General features: G+C 54.2%; 5 protein-coding genes across 5 annotated transcripts; 2 read left to right on the top strand and 3 right to left on the bottom strand.

The window, feature by feature from the left end:
- Positions 1-34: 34 nt before the first annotated feature.
- Positions 35-3331, top strand: BESB_023100 (putative MC family transporter; the record flags this gene model as incomplete). The annotated part of the gene is made up of 6 exons (XM_029361012.1): positions 35-320; positions 950-1153; positions 1466-1525; positions 2020-2258; positions 2799-2906; positions 3272-3331. 6 exons carry the CDS (start codon positions 35-37, stop codon positions 3329-3331), a joined length of 957 nt encoding a protein of 318 aa, XP_029215827.1.
- A 2010-nt stretch (positions 3332-5341) lies between these two features.
- On the bottom strand, positions 5342-7024 carry BESB_023090 (ubiquitin-conjugating enzyme subfamily protein; the record flags this gene model as incomplete). Its single annotated transcript, XM_029361011.1, has 3 exons — positions 5342-5470; positions 6082-6285; positions 6641-7024. 3 exons carry the CDS (start codon positions 7022-7024, stop codon positions 5342-5344), a joined length of 717 nt encoding a protein of 238 aa, XP_029215826.1.
- Positions 7025-9149: 2125 nt separating this feature from the next.
- On the bottom strand, positions 9150-9928 carry BESB_023080 (uncharacterized protein; the record flags this gene model as incomplete). The annotated part of the gene is made up of 2 exons (XM_029361010.1): positions 9150-9565; positions 9874-9928. 2 exons carry the CDS (start codon positions 9926-9928, stop codon positions 9150-9152), a joined length of 471 nt encoding a protein of 156 aa, XP_029215825.1.
- An 840-nt stretch (positions 9929-10768) lies between these two features.
- Positions 10769-14737, top strand: BESB_023070 (uncharacterized protein; the record flags this gene model as incomplete). Its single annotated transcript, XM_029361009.1, has 5 exons — positions 10769-11411; positions 11628-11785; positions 12291-12455; positions 12936-13127; positions 13652-14737. The coding sequence occupies 5 exons, from the start codon at positions 10769-10771 to the stop codon at positions 14735-14737; spliced, it is 2244 nt and encodes a 747-aa protein (XP_029215824.1).
- Positions 14738-16259: 1522 nt separating this feature from the next.
- Positions 16260-19196, bottom strand: BESB_023060 (RWD domain-containing protein; the record flags this gene model as incomplete). Its single annotated transcript, XM_029361008.1, has 5 exons — positions 16260-16327; positions 16997-17231; positions 17759-17926; positions 18279-18388; positions 18980-19196. 5 exons carry the CDS (start codon positions 19194-19196, stop codon positions 16260-16262), a joined length of 798 nt encoding a protein of 265 aa, XP_029215823.1.

Here is a 19196-nt window from a genome sequence, read left to right as displayed (position 1 = left end):
CTCGTCCGCGTTTCCGCCTCTCCGCTTCTGCAAAATGGCAGCCGCAACGACGTCCTCGCCTGCGTCCGTCGCCTCGAGCGTCGCCGCAGTAGCTCCGAGCGCCCCCGCCTCACTGAACACTCAGGGCAAGAAGAAGGAGCTTCGTACCCCTCTGGAAATCCTCATGTACTCTCGCGATCAGGCTTTTCGAGGGGGGATTGCGGGTGCCTCTGCGCAAGTTGTGAACGTCCTCGCCTTCATGTGGCTCAGGACAACGATGAACTACCAGTACCGCTACGGCGGCACGACGCTCGGGTCGATCAAGAAGCTCTACGGCGAAGGTAAACGCATTTCTTCTGCCTTTCAATTCTTCTGACCAATGCAGCACGCCTACGCAGGCGAAACACAGACATGCGCGTAACGGCTAGGAGCATCTGCTGCTCTAGAACTCAATGCGACTGGCGGCGCCTCCATAAACGGCGGCGTGGAAGCTGCTGAATGGACCTCTCTCTCCGCGGGGCCGCGCTGCACGGCAGCGTGGGGGGTGGAGGCGACTGGACTGAACTGGTGTGTGGTCAGACCAGTGCGTGACTGGCCGTTTCGTCTACACTCTGTGCATATGCGTCGACACATGAGACTATCGGACTTCACTTCCTCCCTCCAACCCGTGTACAAACTGCTAGCGGAAAACCAGCAAGGAGTCGATAGCAGTTCGTACATGCGGAAACAAACGCCGCGGAGCAGCGCGAGTCTTTCTTGTGGCGCGGAATTCGATATGCCGTGCGATATGCGCAGCCGTCAGACCTCGCCGTCGCGCGCATTCAACACCCGCTTGTCTCCTCCTGAGCGATTTGCGGTTCGTTTTTCAGGTTGCATGCTTGTTGTGTCGTCTAATTTTTTTTGCGAAGGGGGGAATATAACCGTTTGTTTTTGCACACAAGCGGCTTTCTCTATGGCATTGATGGCGCAGGCGGCGTGGTTCGCTTCTACCGCGGGCTTCTTCCGGCGCTGATGCAGTCTCCTCTCAGCCGCTTCGGAGACACTGCGGCGAACGTGGGCGTGCTGGCGGCGCTCGACGCGAGCCCGCGCACGCAGGACCTGCCTATCGGCATTAAAACGGCGCTCGCGTCCTGTGGCGCTGCAGGATGGAGATTCTTTCTCATGCCGCTCGACGGTGAGGCTGACGCGCGCGTCGCCAATAGACTCCCCTGGCTACTCGCGTTCAGTCTGTTTCTCTGTATCGCAATCTCGTGTGCCTTGTTTCGGGGCTAGACAGGATCTACGGAGGCGGGGAACCTTGCGGATGGGGAGAGAGGAGAGATGCGTTTGAAGTCTTTGCAAGCGACACAGCTGTGTACAGGGCCAGAGGTAGTTGAGGGCTTCTCAGGCGCGACAGCGCGGTGTAATCGTCTCCCTCGTCTCCTCGGGTCAGGTGTGTTTCGTATTCTGTCGGTCGCGCATTTCGCTTCCGTATGTCTGAGTGTAGCCTGGAAGACGACCAAACAAGTCGAGGGCGGTAACGGCCTTCAGGTCCTCGTCGCCAAGGGTAAGGCACGAAAGAGACAGCAGCGTCTCCGTCTCTCCAGACTGAGTTAGCGTAGGCGTACTCGTCTAGAAGCATAACAACCTATGCGGCGTAGACTGACTGGTCGCTGTGACGCGGATTTATTCATAGACGTATGTGTGTATATACGTCACTACATACATTCCTGTATATATACAAATAAATATATACGTTTGTATACGCGCTTCGCCTCGACATGTGTGCATAGCGGGCTGCGGAGTGAAGTGTGTTCGCGTCTCTTGCCTTTCCGGCTTTCACTTCGTCTGTCAAAAGGAGAAGGGCGTTTCGTGATTCTTCAGCGTTGTTTGCCTCTCGATGGCGCTCTCGGAGGTTGTCCTTCGGAGTGAATAGTGCCGCGCGATCTCCCTTCGTCTTCCGCCGTGTGTCCACGTCGGTGATGCGAGACGTCCCTGTCTGGATTTCGTAAGTTCGTCGCCGTCTTCCAGTCGCCGTGTCGGCGTTCTCCGTCTTCGCAGTTCGCACTTACGGCGTGCCGAAGCTGTACCACGGCGCGGTGGCAGCGATGGGGGCAACCTGGGTGGGACATTATCCGTGGTTTTTTACGCACAACTATCTCTCTGAGACGCTTCCCAAGTTCGAGTTCACCTACGGAAAGCATATGCGCTACGCGCTGATTGGGTTCGCCAGCAGCGTGGTCAGCGACACCTGCTCAAACAGCATTCGCGTCCTCAAAACGACCAAACAGACCTCCGTGGTAAGGTCCTGCGCCGTCATCCGCGTCCTCCGCAGCGGCGGAATACCCGTACACAGGCATTCGCGAGCAGAGTACGCAGCCTGGTCGGTGGTCGGCCGCGAGCGCATGTGCTCTGCCAACACATCTCAACATTATATATATACATACGTATATATATGTGCACGGGTGTATGTATGTATGTTTGTAAGTATGTATGTAACTATGTATGTATGTGTGGATATATGAACGCGTGTGTATGTATTTATATATATGCATGTATGTTTCTGATGCTTACGAACGCCCGAGTGAGTGGCTTGCTCCAGACTCTGCAGGCAGGAGCTTTCACAATAAGCATTCTTTCCACATAAACAGCCTCATGTTTGCAGAATCGTGGTGCAGCCGCATGCGCAGGTGCGAGAGAGCTGCGGATGCGAATGCGAGCCCCGCCTTGAAGACGCAGACCCGTTTTGGTTGTATTTTCTGCCGGGCGTGGACAGTACGCGTTATCGAGTTCCATTTAGAGGCGAGATGCTCCATCGTCCCGTCGACTTTCTGCTTCAGGTTCCGCTCACGTATATGCAAACTCTGCGCGAAGTGCTGAGCAAGGACGGCTTCACGGGGCTCTTCTTCCGCGGCTTGGGAACTCGAATCCTCACCAATGGACTGCAGGTACACTGCCACGGCTCCGCGAACATACTACAAACATATATATGTCTATATATTTATGTGTATATAGATATATGTGTATGCATATTCGTATATGTAGGCACTGTTCTCTTGAGCACCATGGGACGTTAGAAGCTAAATAGTTGGTTGCGTCTCTGGCTTGTGTCCAAGTACTAGCGCGCCTGCAAAGAGCACGCGGCGAGCTCTGCTTCCTGTCTCACGGAAGCGCCGGGGGTAGCCGTAGGCCTCGGCAGACTCATGCGGAGACGCACGTAGATGCATATATCTATAGGCATATACGTACGTGAGTGTGATGGATGTTCCTTCGGATGTTGAGGGGTTCCGAGATTTTGTGTGTTTCTGTTCAGGGCATGGTCTTTTCTGTGGGTTGGAAGGCGATCCAGGATCACCTGAACAACCGAAAGTAATCTGTTCGACGGCAAGACAGTCGACGGAGGGTCATCTATGTCCTCACCCCCAGCGGACCCCTCGAGCGGACGTTGCCTACGCGGACCCTGCTTGTAAATATATATATATATATATGAATATGTGTGCATAAGGACGATTGTAGCTATTTTTTCTAGATGCGCAGAATTCAAGGGCAGACTGCGGCGTTACATAGTCTTCTTAGGTTCGACGGAACTTGGGGTCTAACCAGGTTTCAAGGCAGATGCGCTTTTCTTCTCCATTGTCGCACTGGTTTCGTCTCCGAAATTATAGGGGTATGTGAACGCGCGCGTGGGCACTGGCGTAAAGTTCGCTCTGAGGTATATATGTATATATATAATATATGCATATGTATATGTATGTATATGCATGTACATGTGTATCTGTAGAGATTGCGAGGAGTCAACGCATGGGTTCCGAGGTGTCCATTCTCCCAAGAGGGAGTCGTCCCTCGGCGGCACGTGCAGACGATGCTTTTTTAAATTGATTCTCTGTTGCTTTGTGTTTGTAGAAGTCTTGCGTGTTCCATCGAATAGGGTTTGTGGGACATGTGAGCTTCCTCAAATCATTTTGTTTCGCTTCGCTTGTCGTCGCGGTTTCCAACTTCTTTCCCCCCCTTTCTCTGCCCCCCCCTCCCCCTCGCCCTTCTTCTCTATGCTCGACTGTCGCCTATTCCCTGTATGTGTGTATATCACCGGATTGAACTCTGGGTTTTAACTAGTTCTCTGAACTCCGCTGCTGGGCTCCTCGGTGCCTCAGCGAGCCTTAGCACGCACGCGTGGCAGATCCGTCAACGCGGCCTCTTCACGAAGGCAGGCTCAAGTCGGCTCACCTTCACGAATTCGAAGATATTCAAGCGAGCGTGTGGATTCAGACATGGATCGCAAGGCAGCCAGACACGCACAGGCGAAGCAAAAAACAAAGCCGCTGTCACTACGCGTCTCGACCTGCATCGAGGCGCGGCAGGCATAGTCGCGTGCATATGCACGTATACTTCCATACACACCTGTGCATATATATATATATATATATATATATATATATATATATATATATATATGTTTACACATAGATCTACGCATATACGTACATCTATATACACACACATGTGCACGTCAACACACATGTATAAGTTAGCAGAAACAGCCGATTCTAGGCAGAGTTGGTGAGCCAGGGGGCTTTCCGCGCATGCCAACTGGCAAAGACTTTATAAAAATGGAGCCAAAAAAGCAAACGCTTTCTCGGGTCACTTCCGAGATAGGCCTCAAGCCACGCTTCCTCGCCTCCCTCGCGAGGTGCGGCACGCTGCAAGCTTTCCGGCCTCTTCCTCTTCCGTCTATCATTCTCTTTCTCTCCTTCGGCATGCCCTTTTCCAGTCCGCCTTCCGTACACTCTGCAGTATCGCCCCCTCGGCCATTCTGAATGCCTTGACCGGCAGACGCCTTTTGAAGTTCTCTCCTCACCGCCTCTTTTCCTCCTCTGCCCCACGTTCGCAAAGAGACCTCAGCTCTGTGAAAGACAGCTATAGTTTGCCCTGCGTTGTCGCAAGCCGCTGCGACGGACTCTCACGCCTCTTCGACTATGCATGCTGTCCAGCCCATCTCTACTCCCGCGCGTTCTCCCTGCCGCTCAGCATTCGCCCTGAAACTCGCGAGAGCGCAAGGGCCACGAGTTGAAGAGGACTGGATTGAACGCTGCATTCGTTGCGGCTTTTGGGGTGCTTCTTCCGCTCCGCGCCCTCGTTTTTGGAGTTATCAACACATCATGCGCGACCCGCGTTGGCTCAGAACTCATGAAGCACCCTGGAGGTGCGCGGTGCCGTCCTTTTATCTCTTTTCTTGTTCCCCGCTCGCTCTGTTCTCGGTTCTTGACTTGGTGAAAAGCCGAAGCCACGCTTTGTCGCTCCGGCGCACTGTCTGCCTGCGCTTCAAGAGGTCTCGTCTGTCGAGCATGTCCACAGCGTGTTCAGAGGCTCGTTAAGAGCGTGGAGCTCAGTCTCTCGGCCGCATATTGAGCGCCTGTTGCTTGACGCGGCGGTTGTACTCCTCGCGGTTCTGACAGAAAAGCATGTACGGCTCGGCCTGAGCTGGCGAGTTCGGATTCGGGTCGTCCAGGAGATCCTGCGGCATACACGCGAAGAAAAAAGTGAACAGAGAACCCGAGGAAACTGCCAATGAAGTCGCACGGCGAGACCGGCACGAGGAGGCGAAGGCGAGCGCAAAAGGCAGGTCTTCGCTGCTCGGCTCTGCGGACAGTTCGAAAGACTCGACGGCGAAAACCGAGGCGGCACCTGAAACCAGAACCGGGGAACCCCCACAGGCTCCTGAACGGGGCGTCGCCCTCTCACCGAGGCCCGCGAACAGGGAAGGCGTGCGCAGGCACCGCCGTCGTCTGCCTCTTTTCTTTCTCCCGCGAGCAGGCGCCGGTCGCTGGAAGACCTCTTTCTGCCCTAGAAGAGCGTTTGCTCATGCCAGGGGAGCGTGTCCTGACCCCCGATGACACTCGAAGTTCACACACTCGTTTGAAAGGATACACGAAAGTGCAGCAGGGGCAAAGGTCGCTCGGTGTCTGACCGCTGAGCTTTTATTTAAGCGGCTTTCCGCGTCCTTCGTGCAGCGCTGGCGTGGAGGCAGAGAGGCCTTTCGCCAGCGCAGTTGCAGCCCCTAACAAAAACGAGTTCTACGGGCCTGCGAGGCCTGTTTCTGGTGTGGATCTCGCGTGTGTGGGGTACCTGAATTCCCAACAGAATCTGCTTGATGGTGATTGAGGGCTTCCAGTCCTCGTCTTCGTTCAGAATTGAGAGACAGACCGTGCCGGAAGGGTAGATGTTGGGGTGGAAGAGGACAGGGTTGAACTTGCACTTTGGCGGCTTGCTGGGGTACTCCTCGCTGAAGTCCATGGTCAGCAGATACTCGCCGCCCTCCCAAATGCTGCCCTGAGGACGGCGCGCGACACAGCAAAACAAAATGTCGTACACGCGGGGTGCGGGTTATGAAAATAACGGGCAGGGCAGCAAAGAGACCCTCGAACAATCGAAACTTGAGTCGAAACAAGAATACAGTTAGGACGGCGCAAGAGAGCGGCAACACGCACCTGGACACTCGGCATCACGCACACACGCACAAAACATGCACAAAACGTACTCCAGACAGACACACTAGCTGGCTAGGATCTGGCAGGTCAAGCACATGAGGGCATCGGCTCGTCTGCAGCACGCCCGCCTGAGGCCGACTCTGCAGCGCCGCTGCGTCGCAGCGGGGCTGGGGTGTTTCGGCGCCCCGTTGGCTTACTTTTTTCCCTGGAATTTTGCACTGCCACTTCATGATGTCCTGACCACCCTTTCCATCCGCCATGGGCGCATATTTCGCAGAAAACCCCGGGGGGTGATCTCTGCGCCACGCCGCGCGCTCCTGCGCCAAGCGTTTCCGCGCAATCGTGGAGGTTGCGATCAAGCCAGGAGTCGACGCACCGCCTGCAGAGGGAGAGGGCGAGACAGTCGAGGCAGACGCAGAAGCCGACGTGGTCGGCGTGCCGGAGGCCGGCGCACTCGGGGAAGACTCGGCGTGAGACGAGGACGACGGTTTTTCTGTGGCTGAGGCGGCCGCAGAAGCCTGGCTCGTTGAAGCCGCCGGCGCCGGCGAAGGCGAGGGCGCTGCTGCGTTCGATGCCGGCATGGCGATGAGAGAGGAAGCGCACGACAGAAAAAAACCAGCGTAGAGGAGCGAGAGGCAAAAGACGCCAGGCGAGAGGAGACAGAGGAAGAGGGCAAGGCGGGCACTCGACAGCTGCTGCTCACTCAAGCGCGCACGAGAGAAGCAAATCCAAACACAAAGGAGAGCAAGAGCCGCTGACGCGGACGCCACCACAGTTAAGATCTTGGAGAGCGAGAGAGAGGAGAAACGGCCTCAGAGAGACAGGATAAACGCCAGAAAGTCGGTGCCCGCTCCTGGCGAGGCTGCGGCGGTGAGAGCAGCGCACGCAAGAAACCTGTGAAAATGGAGCAGAAGAAAGCGAGGCAGTCTTTGGAAAGGCCAAACCGGCGAGCTCTTCCATCAGCTGTCAAGAGGGTAGAATGGAATGGAATGTGCGCGAATGGAAGGGAGCGGGCGCTGGAGGGAGACTCGGAACGCATGCAATGCTGGAAAAACTCGCGAATCACGACGAAGGCTCTGAGTCACGCTAGTTGCCAGGCTTCTTTGTCCAGGAACGCCAAGCCAGAAGCACAAAAAGGCAACACTGGGAAGTCTGTCCGAACCGGCGGCTCGATACACGAAAAAAACAGTCTATGGCGACTTAGCCTGAATGGGCTCAAAGCCAGCAAAGTGAAGACATCGAAAATGGCGATGGAAGGCGAGTGCCCTGCGCCGAAGATGCCAGACCTCTTTGCCACAGGACCCTTCACATAAGCCCGCCTGTATCAGCATGAAAACCTGGTTCTGGTGGGAGCGGGAAAACTAGACGTTGGTTGTATGTATCTCATAACCGGAGTCATCTTCAGTATTCTAGGAACTATAATGTCTTTGTTTATTCGATCCCGCAGGAAGCACCGGAAGGTTTAGAGGATGGTGGACGGCCGGTGAAAACCAAAATCGGCGCTCCGCTATACGGTAAGATACTATCGAGGACGAACCCGAACCCGTGGAGCGCTCCTACCAGCACGCGCCCGCAAATGCCACCCAAGATTTTCCAAAACTGACGCACAAGAGGCGGTCCTATGAACAAGAGAACCAGTGCACGACAAATTCCCCCCCCAGCTGGAAAGAAATCGGTAGTGTAGTCTCGATCCAGAGCTATTGCGTAGAAGGAGTCCTAAGTATTCCGCACAGACTAACATCAAAAGGTTTACCGCTATTTAAACACAACAGTTACCGTAGCTGTAGACGAATGCTAAATCTAGAGTATCTCTCGTAAGACACTGCATAACATATGAATGGTCCTTCCGCCACTCGTTGACTGTGTTTACCACGGGGAATTAGAGAAGAAAACCAAGTTCTTTGTCTGGAGGTTTGTCACGTTCCGTACAGTTGTAGGTAAAAGGTTATGGTGTGTCAGTATGAAAGCAAGCAAATGTAACAACAGCTGGGAGAAACAACGAACGCCGTTGGCCAAAATTGGAGTTCTTTGTTGCCAATCAAGAGGAGCTGGGATTTTCTTGCGCTGCTGTGGCAGTGAGACGGCCACGGCAATGCCGGCGAATTCCGATTTCAGTCGCGTTCCGAAGACGGTGAGGTCTGCATTTCACGGGTGCGTTTCTTTGGCTCAGTTGCTCCTGTCCTCGAAGCGGAGGAGCTGTCTTCGTTTGTTTCAAACTCTGCTCGCTACGTCGTTTCTCTGGAGACTCTATTTGCGTAGCACTGCCTGCACTCTGGAGCGTGGATCCACCAAACGGGCGATGGAGTTCTGCAACGAACGCAGAAGACTGTTTCTGGTTTCTCTGGGAGGGCGTATGCGGCACTTCACACCTCAGAACGTCCTCGTAGAAGTCAAAGACAGACTGCCCCGCCAGACGTTCAGGCTATATTCCGAGATTTGGCGCTGCGTAACGCCGACGCTCGCATGCTACCGCTGTGCTCCAATCCTGAACAGTCTCGCTGAAAAAATAGGAGTGGTTACACAGTCTTGTGTGTAGCGCTACGCACGCGCAGCTTTCACGTAGCCTGGGTCTCCAAAGAGGGGCAGTCAGCTGAGCCGCTTGGCGCGGCTTCAACGAGCTATGACAGTTTTCATTGTTGCATTGGGGACAGACAAAAACTTGCCATGAACACAAATGAACGCAGTTCGTGCCGGGTTTCAAACTTATCACCCTCGTTCTGTCACAGGGTATGACGAGAAGACTTCTAGTATCGTTCGCAGCCGTTGATCTTCAGGGCCGAGGCCATCCGAGCCCATCAGGTCTGCGAAGGCACGCATCTGTTTCTTCAAAGAAGCAACTGATGCCGAACGTTTCAGTGCCGGCTCGAGCGCCACACCCATAAACAGCGCGGGAAGGCCTCCATCCTCGGCGTTGAACTCCCGATTGAGAGTATCCAAGAACAAATGAAGGAACTCTTCACGTGACTCGAAGTGAAATTCACTGGGCTGCGCAGCTTTTTGAGTCCCTTCATACCTTGGCGTTGCCGTGAGGGGAAATGTGAGCGGCCCAAGTTTCGGTAGCACTCGGCTCTCGTGGGTTCTGCATTCGACTGTGTCGGGGGCAACTCCAGACCCCATGAAACCTGAGAAGCGAGACATCGAGCAGAGCATCAACCGAGAAAGGTAAATGCAGGTGATCGGCGCAGCTGTCTGATGTAGGCGAGTTCGGCGCCCTAACAGATCAGCACAACCGAAATGTTGCCGAAACACACGCAATGTCGAGGAAGCCAGCCCACAGAAAACGCTCGGGTCCGGTGGAAGTGAAACTGATCATGCTGTGTCTCTGCGGTTCGGCCCATGTTTAGTGATATGTCGTGCTGGGAAAAGCACGCCGACGAATAATAAATAGCGACGTCTTGCCGGTATATGTATCAAATGGCTTCACGCTTACTGCAGAAAGTGGCAACTGTAAGAGATCGCCAGCTCAATAATCGAGGTAGCTGCATTATGATCGGTAGCAAGAATTCGAGTAACCGCCGCTTTAGAATCTGATGAGTCCGAATTTTGCGATCAAGAAATGGTAGGGGAAAAAGTGGCATAACAGTTCCCAAGAGGTGTGCCCATTAACGGTGACGACGCTCTTACGAGCACAGCTGGTCGATGCTCGAACGCGATATGGAGTTGGGACGCTGTGCAAAACCGCGTAGCAGAGCCCTTCTGTCCGAGCCGATCGGTGAATATAAGCCTCGCCACACCCCCTACATCTTATTCTACTATATATCGTACGTCCGTCGACTTACTGTCTGTATACAGTCGCTGTTTGCAAGGCAATTCTAGGTACATCTCACTATCTGCCTCACGTTTCGGGCGGCGGATGTGGGCTACCGTAAGAGTTGGGCATTTGATGCGCCCGTGAAACCTAGTGACTTCTTACTGAGCAGTGTGTCTTCGTATCCCGTGGCTACACAGATGGAATATGCACACGGTAGCGGACACCTCTGACGGCATATTACAGTGTTCGACCTACCGCAATGGCAATTGTTTTCTTTTTTTCGTGCACACGTAGGCTGTCGCAGACTCAAGCACAAGTACGTTCGCATCGTGGTTTCTGTAGACATACAGTATTAAGTGACTCTTTCTTTCGCTTGTCACCAGCGACAGTGGCAACGTTTTTCTTCTGTTCGTTTATATCATTTCCTGTGACACAACAACCGCACGGGAAGGATGCTGGGATGGTTCTTCGGCTGTTCGCAGCCTATAGTGTGATTGATAACGCGGGCGGGCTTCCTGGCAGTCAGATTGCTACTTCGGATGTCGATGGTGTCCAAGCGAAGGAGAACCCAGAGATGCGATCCAGGGGCCTGTTTCGCTCCCTTTTTCATTCTTTCGTCGAAAAGGCCTCATCCGCACAGGCCGACTCGTTGCTGCAAACAAGAACGGGATCGCGTACTCGACTACTCGCGGGCGTAGAAGCCAGGAAAAAAAGACGGCTCCTGGTCACCAAGCATATAGTAATTCCCTCCCGGTCAAAGCCAGGGCTCGCGACGACTGTTCACATTACAACAAATAATAGAGGTGCACCTGATAGCGATGAAGTCAGCAAGGACTTTCCCGACGATTATCAGCTGCATGTTGAAGCACGCATTCAACATAAAACTGGCGAGTTTGTTGATCTGCTCGAGGAAACAAAAGTGGAGAAGCAAACGGCCAGTGTTCAGGCTGCGGCAGAAGACAGCCCTCTGTTGTCAGAGGAAGGAACGGGGACGCAGACTGCAAACATCTCGTCGGACCCGGCCACTACCGTACGCACAAGTTTAAGCTACCCAAACTTGGCACCCAATCCACTGGATATAATAGACGACGAAGCGTTCGGAATCGCCCGGAACGCTTTCTACGAGTCCAAACTGGAGATGCCGCCACCGCTGATCCCAGCAAATGGAACCGGTTTCCAGCCAGAACCCGTACTGCCTGAATACATGTATCCTCATGGTAAGGACGGAGTAGTGCTTTTGTTTGACGGGAAAGTGTGCATCTCGAACGTAGAGACCAGGGTCCATACGCGCAGGTGCCTAGAGGCCTCCCACTTAAGTTACTGAGCGTGGTTTCGGCGTTGTCCGTCTCCGTCCGATTTCGTATTTCCACGCGTCCTCTTCATTCCTCCTTCATGAGTTTTGTGAAGAACGTTTTCGCGTTTTCTGTTCACAGAAGTCAGATGTCCCGCGGGATGGGTGTCTTGGGGTCCTCACTGCTTAACTCTCGTGGCGGTCCCGACATGGACGACCTGTCCTGGAGATAAATCTTTCAAGAAACATGGTCTACGCGCACGTATGAGTGTGACTTCTCCCGGGATCTGCGCTGTTACTGTAAGCCATGGAAAGCCGTCGGGCGTACATGTACATCATAGTCTAATGTACGCGAGTATCGTCCCCGTTGCCTCTCTCCCTTCCACAGCGGGCAGCCATTCGCAGAGGGCAAATCGGCACATGTCTCGCGTCGAGTGTTGTGTACTTCTTGAGAGAGAACTCATTCAGAGAAGGCCTTGTGCAGCATTTCTTAGTATATTACAAGCTTCACCAACCGCCACCACTGCCCGTACACCACTCAAATATTCCTATCTGACCCACATTATTCCAGTCAGCATTCGTGAGGGGACAGGAAGCGACAGCAGCTGCGGCAACACGTGCCATCGTCAACTGCACGGAACAAGCAATTTTAGCCAAACGTGCAACCACGAGTTCAGGAGCGGGAAGGTGTCTGTGTGCGCCCGCCCGCTGTGCTGGCAAGCAGAAGTTGAGCTGTGAAAGGAGAAGCTCACAACGAGATATGTTTCTTGCGTGTGCTGTTATACGTGGCTCAAAACAACACCAGAGAGAAACTGGAGTCACATTAACCTGCCCTCCAGGATACGAGCCTCACTTCACGGAGATCCCAGCATTCAAAGAGAAAGATATTGCGGAGGGGCGAACCGACAAGAGTAACGAACCTGTTGGACGGGCGTTTACCTGCACTCAGCTGGATTCCATCCCACTCGCCGTACGTACAAAGAGTGCAACATACCCGTTGAGTAGTCATAATACAAGTCGTGTGTTTTCTCCCGTTCGCTCAAAAAATGTAGGAGCGTGTTTCGTTGCGTCTGTGCCAGAGCATTTGTGAAAAACATTTCTAAACAGCCTGTTTAAGGTCTTGTGTATGCTCGAGCACACCAGAGTGAGCACGACCTTATAGCGCAAAGAGTTCCTCCATTAGTGGATGTGAGTTGCGTCGAAGCGGAGGAGACTCAAATATGGTATGCCCCCATTCCGTACGTGACACGTGTTCACTGTCTGGAGCATGAGTTATACAGGAGCTGGGCTGGTGGGTAGCAGAGTCCCTCGGCTATCAGGACCGAAGTATTGTCGGGACCTAGCAGTTATTTGATATCGGAAAAGGTCCAAAGCACACGGCAATTGTAGTTGTTTTAAGGGGAAGTCTGCCGACTCACCGGCTCACGCAAACAGTCGTGGTTGCCTTTAGGTCAGTGGTGGCAGCCTCTGCCCTCAAGGGTACACGCTCTCGGACTTTGGCACATGCGAGGCGAAAAGACAGGTCGGCCCTTCTCTGACTTGTCCCGAGGGTTTCCTGCTCGGTGGAGAGCAAACCAACCCGTACGCAGTCCTGAGTCAAGAGTATGCCAAATGCGGGTCAGTGGAATACTACCGCGGAAAGGTGAGTGAGAGCGGGGTGTTTCATTCGTGCGTGCCTAGTTTCCAGTGACCTCGCTCATCCACTTATCCATGAATCGTCTCCTTCCGTGATCCTGCAGCCAGCTATGGAGGTATATCTCATCGTCGTTGCCTCGCTAATGGCGAGTATTCGGTGTGCCCGTTGCAACCACATCTATTCCTGTGTTGATATAGCCCGATACATGCCGCTGGCCACCTTTGGTTGCCTGATGTTACCTCCCGTCTTTCTACCCACTGGGTCTCTGTCTACCAAATGTCAGCGGCTATGGCCCGGTCCCCTCTCTGGCCAGCCTTCCCATCGATTCATACATCTCGACACGAGCAGATCTCCCGTCAGTACCTGCTAGCAAGTTTGCAGCCCGTGGCTCGTGCTCTCTGGCTCCGCATGCGTTTCCCGGCCGGTCACCTTTGTGTAATGCTGGAAAGTCTGTACCACACTGTCGTGCGTGCCGTTTTAGTTTTACAGGAGTGCCTAGAAGAATCGTGTGGTTGTGTGAACTCGTTCAGGTTTGGTGTCCGGATGGATTTATCCCTCTGGGTCTTAATATTCCTAATTTGCCCTTCGGGAGCAGTCTGGACGCTTTCGGAACGATTGACAAGGTAGCCGCGGCGGCCAACACCGGCCCGCCGTCACCACAGCAAAGATCGCTTAAGAAAGGGGTGACGCCGGTTGGGTCAGGGTCTCTGAAGTTGGAGAAAGCGAAAGCCCTGAGCATTGCCGAGGAGCTCCGCGCTTTCTTTCCAGCCCCCTTCGTGGACGTAGTCCTAAACAATACGCTCAAGGAATTAGATATAGAAACAGAAGCTATCCCTGGGCAAGAGGTTAGCCGCGACAACCTGGGAGAAAAAGCAGTCAAAAGAGCAGCGTACAGCGAGGAGGAGAAAGAGGCGGAGGATGTCGAAGAGGAGGACGTTGACGTGGAGGATATGGATGATGAGATATGGATTATCGATGAGGCAGAGGTGGACTCAGGAAGTGTCCCTGAAAAGACCAGTCAAACTCGGTCACTGCAGAAAAAGGTCAGTCCAAGAATGCCTGCAGATACCGCAAGCCTGGCTCGCGATGCAGTATTTGCCCGACCCGAATTTGCGACGGAGGCCACTCATGATATCTTCAGTAGTTCGAGCGACATGGTCTCTGCCGTCATGGAAAAATCCTCTGGGGAGGCTCCACTTCATGGGTCAGTTTCTCCACTGCACACGCCTGGGACGGCTGTCTTTGCGAAAACAGGACATCAAGTGACAGATTATCATGTCCACGAAGACGGCTTTGACATCTCAGTCAACGAAAACGGCTCAGGCAATGGCATCGGAAGGAGGCTGCAAGAGCCACGGCCAGTTTCACAAGGAGCATACTTACCGGCTGATATGGAGATGCAGTTGATGGCCAAGATTCCCCCGGGAGGTGCCTGCATCCATCTCGTGGGCATGTTCGAGGCGCACTGTAACAAAGTCGAATGCCGCGGCCACATCATGAAAAAAATTCATAAGCTCGTCTACGACTGGCTCGATTACCGCCTGAGAGTGGACATAAGACAGGTCGACATGTTTATTCCCAACGGGAGGGACTTCAGGAGAACAGTCCCAGGGTAATGCTTCAAGGCAGTTAAGACTGCACGCAAGCAGTATAGCGGACCTGTCCTACTGTCAGGTCTCTGGCTCACAAACGACTCGCTTCAAAAGTGTATCATTTGACAGTTACAGTCACCCTCCTGCCTCTTCCTCATCTCAGCCCTCTGTACAAGTGAATAATCAGGATGGCTTCCCCCGTCATCGACATACACCGGCAGGAACGACAGGCGCACGCGCTCGGCCGAGTGGAGTTGTCGGCGTTCACCCTTTCGGGGTTGCCGCCTTTTATTTTCTGGGCAGCTTGTGAACCCAGCGATGTCATTCGTCTTCGCCCATGTTCGCAGGAATAGTTTGTCCGTGTGAGCAGCAATTCTTCTGAAACCCTTTGACGCCCGTGAGCGAAGGAGTTTGTGTTCCACGGGTCTTCTCGCAAACGATATTTATACACTCGTGCGGTGAAGAGCTACTATCTGAATCATCAAGATGTTCACCTCCTGGAGCCCGAAAAGCGCGAGGAAGCTCCCTCGGTTGTTGAAGGCGGTGCCTGGTGCTCATTGCTACTTTGTAGCTCTCTCCGGCGTCTATAAAAGTAGCAGTATACGACCCGTGTGAGCGTAGTCTGGTCATTGCAGAACTGAAAGATACCTCGGAGCCATCCGATACTGTCGTGTTGCCGCTGCAGATATCTGCGTGGTAGCCGGGTGCCCAGGCTGCACCTTCCAAGCAAACGTGATTACCGTGACGTAGTTTACCAGCGAAAGCGCACACGTGCCTCTCGGGGTCGCGAGCCTTTACCGTTGCCCCTTGTCAGTTCATTAGGTGAACGTAAGAAGTGATTCAGCACGCAAATGTGCACGCCGTGGGGGCGTGTCCGAGAAAGTCGTCTTCTAGTATCCATGACAAATATATATAAATTCCAACCGTAGCAATGTGAAACATATCTACCTTTTCTGACGGCAGCACGCCGATGAAATCCTAAAATCCTAGAGCCCACAGGCGCGTTTCCCCTCCCCCCCCCCCCCCTTGCACCGCGAATGCGTGGGAGGCACGCAGAAACTGGTAATCGAGGCAAACTTTTACCTACATGTTTGCCATCACGGAGTCGCTACAAGAGAGGGGCAAATGCAGGAAAAAAACACCGGTTACGGAAAATCGTTCTCGCTCTGCGAGTCTCCTATCGTCCTGCATGCGGATGGGGCGGGGGGTTTCCGAGGCAACTCGAACGAGCAGCAGGCTTGATACTTCAGAGGTGTGGGAAACGTGTTCAGAAAAAGCCGGGAAACAAATACTGCATACATGAACCCACCGGGTCGAAATGCGTATCACAATAGGTTCAGCGGATAGATACGAGACAGCGTGAGATGCGGAAATTCCTTCGGAATTCGGAGAAATCTAGATCAGAAAGCAGGCATACGCTGCGCACATCTGGACAAAAACCATGAATATGCGCTCACCCCCTCTGTATCAGCGCATAAACACACAGTTAAGGGAAGGTAGCGCGCGCAACTCGGGTTCACCGGCAACGGAAAAACAAGACAGGGGCTCAGTCCGAAGGAAGGTCTTCGTCTGCACCGTCGAACAAGCTCTCATCCGTCCAAAACATTCGCTTTTCTGCTCACAGGACACAGACATCGCAACAGAGACACCACGCGGCTTGACCCCTGAGCTAACCGAAGAGACGCAGGAGGCACCAAACTGGAGCGACCGGCCGTTCTCCTATTCTGTTTTCGCTTCGCTGCGGCACGCGGCAAGTTTCCCGCTATCTTGGTATTCGCTGTCTCTGTGCGTACGCGGACAGCAACGAGCGCCGCTCAAGCGCGCGGGGGGAAGGCGAAAAGCTCCAGCGGTTCGCCACGTCAGCTACAGAAAGACAAAGAGAACTGCCAGTGCTAGCCGACGTGTCTGTCTTCATACTGCTTCACTGCGGGGTGCCAGACGATGCCGAGTTGCTGCTGTGGCTTCCAACTCTGCGATGCGGTGCGCCTCCTCGAAACCGAGGGCGCGTGGCGTACACATATAGGGGCGAACGTGGAGGCAGATACCCGCCAGCAATTGTCTTTTTTGGCTCGCGGCCTATTTGCGCCAAGCCACCTTTAGGGGTCCCTATTGTCGCCGCCTGGCTCTCTTCGAGCACTATAAGGCGGCGTCTCAGTACGCATGAAACCGCGTGCTCCCATCCGTAGGCACATAGTATATATATATATATATATTTATGCATCGTGAAGCAGAGCGTGGCGTGCGTTCTTATTGAGAGGCACGCGTGTGGGAAGTGCGTCTCACCTGCGCCGCCGTCGCCGTTCTTCGCTTTGGCGCTCTCCTCGTCTTCATCTGCCTCCGCTTCGGCGCTGCTGGTATCTGCTGTGGCGAGCGACGCGTCTCTCTCGAACAGCTGCTTGCCCGTCAGTACGCCTTTGCGGCTTCCAGAGATTGCCGATCCTTTCCAAATTCCTGCGTCAATCATTTCCTGGCGGAAGCGCTCAGCCCAGCGTTCAAACTCCTCCTTCGTGCATCGCTCCTAAAACCGCCAGAGACACTCGCACCGGACCGAATGTCGCGCCTGGAGGCGTGCGCACGCCGGACAGCACCCCGAGCCCTCAACGACGCCTCGAAGAGGCAGATCGACAGGAAGAGTGCGAGGTCTGCGACTCTCCGGATCTCACTTCGAGCCTTCACAAGGAGGTGCGCATAAAGTGCGTATACCGCCAAGCGCAGACATATATATATATATATATATATATTTGCATATATGTATATATCTCTACACATCGCAGGTCACAGAACAGCGTCTGCTGTCGCAAGAGTGCATGCAGGCGTCTCTCGCACGCTGAGCAGAGCCATGCAAGCGCGCGTGAAGACGCGACAACGCGCATACGTCTGCATAGAGCATGCCACCGAGAACGCACACACTGAGCAGGTCAACCGATAAAGTTAGCGGGCGCGGCAGCGTGCCTCTTGAAGATCGCTGCTGGTCTGTATGAGGCCAGGCTTTGCTTCTACGCGTTGCGCTGTGGCATGCGCCAGAGACCGGAGAGAGGGACCTACGGCAGCGGCGCACAGCTGCTTCTCGCCGAGCCCTGTGTACTGCGGTTCGTCTTCCCTGTCTTCGTCTTCGTCCTCGTCCTCGCTGCTCTCGCTCTTCCCCGCGTTCTCACGGTTCATCATCTGGTCGTACATGGACTGCTGCGGCTTGTTTCGGGCGCGAAGCCAGTCCTGGAAAAACAAGTTATCGGCGCACGCCTCAAACCCCCCCCTCTACCCACGGTGAACGCCTCTTCTCCTTCTGAACGCCGGCCTGCGACACCGGTCTCTCTGCGCAAAAACCTGTCGCCTAATATCTACAGAAAACGAGGCGAGCCACGTCACGGGACGCCGATGCATGCACACAGAGAATGACCCTGAAAAAGACTTGGACTCGAAAAGGAAAGATGGCGTCCAGACATGCAAGAGTGCAGCAGCGCAGATGCAGACTCAGCTGATGGAGAGTATATCTAGTGGCTGTGTGTATACACATGACGCGCCGCGCTGGATGCGCCACTCTCCACAGCCGCTGGCGAGCCCTCACTTGGATGAATTCCGCAATGGTGTACATCATAGGCGCTCCAACTTCTCTTTCCATCGCTTCAGTGACCTCCTTCTTGAATTCCTGCAAAACCTCAGAATCGAGGCCTTTGCCTGGCATGCGCGCACGCAGCGAAAAGGGAAGACAATGTGAACGGAGCTTTGCCGACGGCGACTAAGGCCACGGATGTAGACAGACTCGCCTATCGACGCAGACGGGGACCCGCGTCAGCACAGTGATGCGACAGACGCACGCGGGCGTCCATGGTTAAAGACTCTTCTCGACGCAAGATGCATGCCTGCGGTAGAATGCGCCTGAGTCGAGGGACTTGGCCGCAGGAAGGCGAGAGAGGAATGAACTGAGAAAATGCCGCGAATCCACCCCTCAACCCGTGCCCTTCCAGGGTCTGTCTGCAAAACTCTCCAGGTTAGCACTTTTCAGCTGGAAGCGCATGAACCCCGGGTGTGAGACCAGCGCTCTCCGCGTCTCTCTCCGGGTCGCAGACCCACACTTTTTTCTTGGGAAGGAGCTCCGAATGAACACGAACTTCGTTCTTCGCCCAGACTCGCACATGCAGAGGCATCAGGATCCGCAGGGACGCTGAGGCAACAAAGGGTTGAAGCCCGGAAGCTTTTTTGCTCCGCATTGCTTCTGAAGCATGCATGTACGCACCAGGGCGGGTGCGCAACCCACGGTCGCCTTACTTTCTTGGATTTCCCACTCCGGAGGCGCATCAGGGTACGTCGCCGAATATTGAACGCTGAGCGTGACTGCGACGTGGTTTGTGCCTTCGTTATCCTGGCATGGAACGAGAGAAAGCCGGAAAGAGGACGAAGAGAGCTTTTCAAACTCGCCTTCGCGAGTGAAGAGCGCCTCTAGGGCTTCGAGCTCGAGCTCTTGCTCCTCCGTGTGGTCCGTCAT

Source organism: Besnoitia besnoiti, chromosome XII (genome assembly GCF_002563875.1).
Source record: "Besnoitia besnoiti strain Bb-Ger1 chromosome XII, whole genome shotgun sequence".
NCBI lineage: Eukaryota > Apicomplexa > Conoidasida > Eucoccidiorida > Sarcocystidae > Besnoitia > Besnoitia besnoiti.
Note: the sequence above shows the minus strand (reverse complement) of the source record. Positions and strands in the feature narration are given on the sequence as shown.